This window comes from Coffea arabica, chromosome 4e (assembly GCF_036785885.1).
Source record: "Coffea arabica cultivar ET-39 chromosome 4e, Coffea Arabica ET-39 HiFi, whole genome shotgun sequence".
NCBI classification, from domain to species: Eukaryota; Viridiplantae; Streptophyta; class Magnoliopsida; order Gentianales; family Rubiaceae; genus Coffea; species Coffea arabica.
This window is the reverse complement of record NC_092317.1, coordinates 46691509-46697019: the sequence shown is the minus strand read 5'-3', so window position 1 is coordinate 46697019 and position 5511 is coordinate 46691509. Positions and strand designations below refer to the sequence as shown.

At 39.2% G+C, this 5511-nt stretch overlaps 1 protein-coding gene across 1 annotated transcript; it reads left to right on the top strand.

The window, feature by feature from the left end:
• Positions 1 to 3017: 3017 nt before the first annotated feature.
• Positions 3018 to 4333, top strand: LOC140006139 (late embryogenesis abundant protein D-34-like). The gene is made up of 3 exons (XM_072047982.1): positions 3018 to 3468; positions 3551 to 3874; positions 3981 to 4333. Exons 1-3 carry the CDS (start codon positions 3139 to 3141, stop codon positions 4146 to 4148), a joined length of 822 nt encoding a protein of 273 aa, XP_071904083.1. The 5' UTR covers positions 3018 to 3138; the 3' UTR covers positions 4149 to 4333.
• Positions 4334 to 5511: the final 1178 nt, after the last annotated feature.

Here is a 5511-nt window from a genome sequence, read left to right as displayed (position 1 = left end):
ATGTAATGCATAATGGCTGCTGGTTCACGTTAGGAGTTGCCAACTCCCTCAAAGTTCTAGGGGCTGCCATTGCTACTCGGGGAATATGCACTTCTTCTTTTTCAGATTCACTTGATGAATCACTGGAAACAAACTCTTGCTTAGATTCTGAAGGTGACGTTGAATCTTGTTGCTTACGCAACTTTGCCTCCTTGGTCAACCTTCTTGCAGTCTTCTCAATCTCTGGATCAAATTCTAATTCTCCTGTACGAGAAGATCGAGGCATAAAATAAATAAAAATAAAAATAAAAATAAAAATAGAAATAAAAACTAAAGCCTGTGCAATAAGTCACTTAAAACACCAGTTCCCCGGCAACGGCGCCAAAATTTGGTGGGTGTCAAACCACCAAAAATAAAATTTATATTAGACCTACTACCAAAACTGAATGAGTATAGTGGTGAGTAGGGTCGTCTCCTCAGGGAACAGGTAGGTAAATCACACAGGAAAATGGGGGGGATTTTTAGCAGTAGTACCAACTAATTAAAAAGGAATAAAAACTGAAATTTAAAGTTGATTAAGATAGCAGGAACCAAACTACACAAATAACAATTAATTAAAACAACCTAATCAAGGAATTAATCTTGGCACCGAAGCACACAACTGATCACAGATACAAGGGACAATTCATATACTCACGAATAAACTGGTTATAGTGGTCAAGCGACGCACCCAACCACCAATCTTTCCTTAATTTTATGGTAGTCAAGAGACGCTCATAAACTACCCTCTTGTAATTAGACAACCCCAGGAATGCTCACAGGATTTAATGTAGCTACAGCATTAGGAATTAGAAAGACCCAATTCTAGATGACAAACACACATGCGGGTTTATTTAGGCTAGATTAATTATCCCCACGATCCAAATTAAACCGCTTGCGAGGCGGTAAAATTGTCTCGTTTGCCACTAATCAAGATACTTAAAGGCGACGCGCCAACATCCTAATTGGCTATCAATTATTTAGACAATCGAATAACAGGCCTAATTATCCAATAAATCTAAACAGTAATAACTCAGGGAAAAATAGAGAATAATCAAATACCCATGAACATATAAATCAAAAATAAAACAATTAAAACGATCTCACAGTTATGGTGCTCCAATCCTTGATTTATTCCTCAACTAGATAAAAGATTCAGCCTTGCCACATAACGACGAAGCAATTCATAGTTTTCATGAAGTTTTTTCTGACGGCTAGGGAACAAAAATAAGAAAACTAGAGCTAATCTCCCAAATCACAAAACGTGAATTCTCTTTTCTTTTGGTCTTTTTCGCCTTTTGTAGCCGCCAGTAGTCTTCAAAGGGTTAGGAGGCCCACAACTTTTGTTTCAAGGTTCCAATCCAGTGCTTCGGGTTCACGTGGATCATGGTCCGTCTTTCGGTTTCGTCCACCTTCTAAGGCGTGGCCACGCCTTAGAGGCAAGAGTCTTCTGGATTTTGTCTCCCTTTCGTCACTTTCAACACTAATTGCCTGTAATTAACACAAATACTAATTATGAGCAGAAATCCAATACCTTGTATACTAAACTGTCAAAATTAAGACCAAATAACCACAAATAAAATGCATAATTATATCCCTATCAATACATTATAAATATAATTTTTAACTTTCTTTTTATCTTACATACGTTGCATCATAAAAGAATGTTATAGTACAATTCTAAACAATTTTTTTCAAATGATTTCCGATAGAAACACACCATATATGGTTGACTTAAAAAAATTGGTGGTGAGTACCTATGTACTATAGCTTTTTTCCCCTGCACCTTGTTTTAATAAATCATCGGGAATGAACAACCGAAATGAAAAACCAAGTCGATAATTGATCAGTTTAGGAGATACGACATGTGGCAACATGATTTCATCGCGTCAGCCAAAAGTCAAACGGTGGCCTTTCTGTTCAAACTTCAAAACGCTGCTCAGACAGCACCCTCCCCCCCCCCCCCTCCCCCTCCCCCTCCCCCTCCCCCTCCCTCTTAAAAAGCCCCCAGAAAAAACAAAAAAAATCTATTCGCCCGACGGTCCGAGGAGATGTTTGGTTTCAAACCCGGTTCGAACAAGATGATAAAAAAAAAAAAAAAAAAAAAAGGAGGTAGAACCGTAGAAGATTCGCTACAATCTTTTTTAGTTGAGCACTTTGAGGAATGGGGACAGTTATAAATGTGTTTAGTGCGATTGTATACTGATGTTATATTTGTTTGGTTACATATTTTGATAGTGAGGAATTGAATTATCTTGTTAGACGCGTAAATTTTGCCTTTTTTTTTGGCCATTTGTCAAAAGTATAAACTTTGTTTATATACATCAAATAGTATCAAAAATACAATTTACTCCCTCCATTCTATCTTGATAGTTTTCGTTTCCTTTTCCATTTATCCTAAATTATAATTTACTTTCTAATTAAAAAATGTAGTCAACTTTTAATTTCTTTAAAATATTCTTATTTACTGTACTTTGTCATCAGTGATTATAACCTACTTTATTCACTAATTACTTTGATTCATGTTTTGAATGGTGCAACTTTCTATTAGTATTATTATTGTAATTAATGTAAAGATATAATGATTAGTCATATTCTTAATATTAATATAAGGATATTTTAAGAAAATAATATATTAGATTTATTCTTCTTTACTAATTTTATTGAACTGTGTAAAAAAAATAAATTAAGACTATTAAAGTGGAATGGAGAGAATATATATTTTTTACTAAAAAAACATACAATTTACTAAATTTACACAAAAAATTATACATACTTGCACCATACAAAACCGTATCTGCCTCATTATCCTACCATCATGCCAAAATTTAACAATTGCCACCTCCTGTATGGCTGTATCATAAGATTGATGTGTTCCATTCCTAAGCATGACACTTATCATACGATTGATGTGTTCCATTACTAAGCATGACACCTATTATCGGTACTGTCAACTCAACCGACCTTGATCACTTCATCTCAGTACCATAAGAGGAACAAGTCCCTGGCCTCCTTGGCTAACAAAGGTCCCCATTTTCCTGTTTTATGATCCCTTGAGATTTGGTTCCACCAATCAATACTGTCATTCAAAAGCCAAGAGAAAAAAGAGAAGAAATCAAGATGAGCCAAGACCAGCCAAGAACGCCACAAGGGGGAGACCAACATTATGGCATCAAATATGGTGATGTTTTCGACGTCAAAGAGGATCTAGCATCAAAGAACATTGCACCGAGGGATGCAGCTGCCATGCAAGCCGCTGAAAACAGGGTTCTTGGCCAGACACCTAGAGGCGGTCCTGCGTCTGTCATGCAATCTGCTGCTGATGTGAATCAGAGCCTCGGTGTTGTAGGCCATGATGATATAACTGATATCACCAGAGAACAGGGCGTCAACATTGCTGAAAGAGCCGCTGACGGCCGCCGTGTTTTTGCTGAAGCTGTTGGAGGGCAGGTATATATAAAATTATTTTGCCACCAGGCTGCTGTAAATTCTAACTACGTTCATTTCACCGTTGTTCTCGAACTACAACCAGGTTGTAGGAGGGTATGCCACACGCGGGGGTGGTGCTGCTGCTGGCGGCCGAGCTGGACAAGGACAAGATATATCGTCTTCCCCAGACATTGTTGCTGGAGGTGGAATAACAATCGGAGAGGCACTCGAAGCTACGGCTCTTACGAGCGGCAACAAGCCAGTGGACATGAGCGATGCAGCAGCAATACAGGCAGCTGAAGTAAAAGCAACCGGGCGAGGCCAAGTGATGCCTGGAGGGATAGGAGCTGAAGCTCAAGCTGCTGCCGATCTTAATCCCGGAATCTGGAGACATGAAGACAAAACCAAGCTTGGAGATGTTTTGGGGGTTAATCTTAAATCCACCAAAGATTTCCATTGATTGTTTTCAGTTTTGTTACCAACTAAAACATAGTACTTTTGTTTGATATGCTTCTTTTTTGGGGTTGTACTAGGATGCAACTGATAGGCTTCCGGATGATAAGACAGTGACAAGAGAAGATGCAAAAAGAGTTGTGGCTGCAGAGGTGAGGAATGATCCAAATGCTAGTCCTCATCCAGGAGGTGTGCCTGCTTCTATGGCTGCTGCCGCCAGACTCAATCAGAAGGCAGGAAGCACTTGAAATTAGTACCAGTTGGCGGAAGTTTAGCTAGGTATATATGACCAAGTAGGTTTTCTAGCTTTTGGTTTAGACTTGGGAAGATGGAGTTTTGGTTGTTATTAGGTTCTTATAGTTTCGAGCATCTTTTGTTCTGAATTGAGTTATTGTCCCGTTTCCTTGAGTTATAAAGTGAGTTTTTCTTTAAATTGGGTCAGTTATGCGAAGTTCAATTTGTCCAGAACTGATTTATAATTTCAATTTTTGGTCGTACAAAAGTGGTTGGTTTATCAATTCTTAAGGACATATTCTTAATAATATGACCAAACGCATGAAAATTCCATTACAAAACTAGTTCAATCTCCATTGATTTACAAGCCGCTCCCGTCCAGGCAACAGCATACTTATTATTCTCCTTATCTTTGCTGAAAACAGCCAAACGATAATGGAGATTATGGCCACTGGCCATTTGGTCCAGTGGTCATCCCTTTCTTTGGGATGCTGGAAGTCAGGGTTCAACCCCTGCCTCCCCCTTGCCACTAGGGGGAACCCTGACCTCCCACAACTTGCTACCCTTGCCACAACTTGCTACCCTTGCCACTAGGGGTGTTTCGCGAATTGCTTCGCGAATCGAGCCGCTCGAATACGAGCTCGACTCGAGCTCGTCAATATCGAGCTCGAGCTAATTAAGTCGATTTCGAGCTCGAGCTCGAGGTCAAAAACATTAAATTCGTTGGCTCGCGAGCTCCATTATATATATTTTTTTATTTTTTATTTTAATAGTAAAATTACATATATATCCTTAATATTTTATTATTTGTTAAAAAATTATGATTTTATTCATTTTTTTAAAAAAAATTATTTTTTATTTTTAAAAAATAAAATAATAATAATTATTTTTTTTATTTTTGAAGCTCGAGCTCGACTCGAATTTGACTCGAGCTCGAGCTCGAGCTTGATATTTTGAGCTCGTCGAGCTCGAACTCGAGTTCGAGCTTCACAAAATTAACTCGAACTCGATCGGTTCGATTAGCCAAAGCTCGACTCGAGCTCGGCTCGTTTGCACCCCTACTTGCCATCCTACGTGGTTGGTCTTTGCCCCCACGGGGTAGCTCGAGCGGTCCGCTCCCCCTCCTTAGGGTATGGCGACCTTCCTGACTTGTTCAGGGTTCGAGTCCCGCTGTTAACGTGTTCGGTGTGGAGTGGGGCCTCCTCTCCCGGACCACAGGGGATTAGTCGGGCCTCGTAAGGATTGACCCGGACACCCCTGTGTCGACAAAAAAAAAAAAAAGATAATGGAGATTATGTAATAGAAGTTCATGAAATGGGCTGCTTTCTCTGATCCAGCAGTTACTAGGAAAAACAAACTGCAGATGATTAACAAATG

Coding starts and splice junctions, on each gene's coding strand:
- LOC140006139 (XM_072047982.1), top strand. CDS start 3,139: ATGAGCCAAGACCAGCCAAGAACGCCACAAGGGGGAGACCAACATTAT. Junction 3,469..3,550: donor CTGAAGCTGTTGGAGGGCAG/GTATATATAAAA, acceptor AACTACAACCAG/GTTGTAGGAGGGTATGCCAC. Junction 3,875..3,980: donor AGCTTGGAGATGTTTTGGGG/GTTAATCTTAAA, acceptor GGGTTGTACTAG/GATGCAACTGATAGGCTTCC.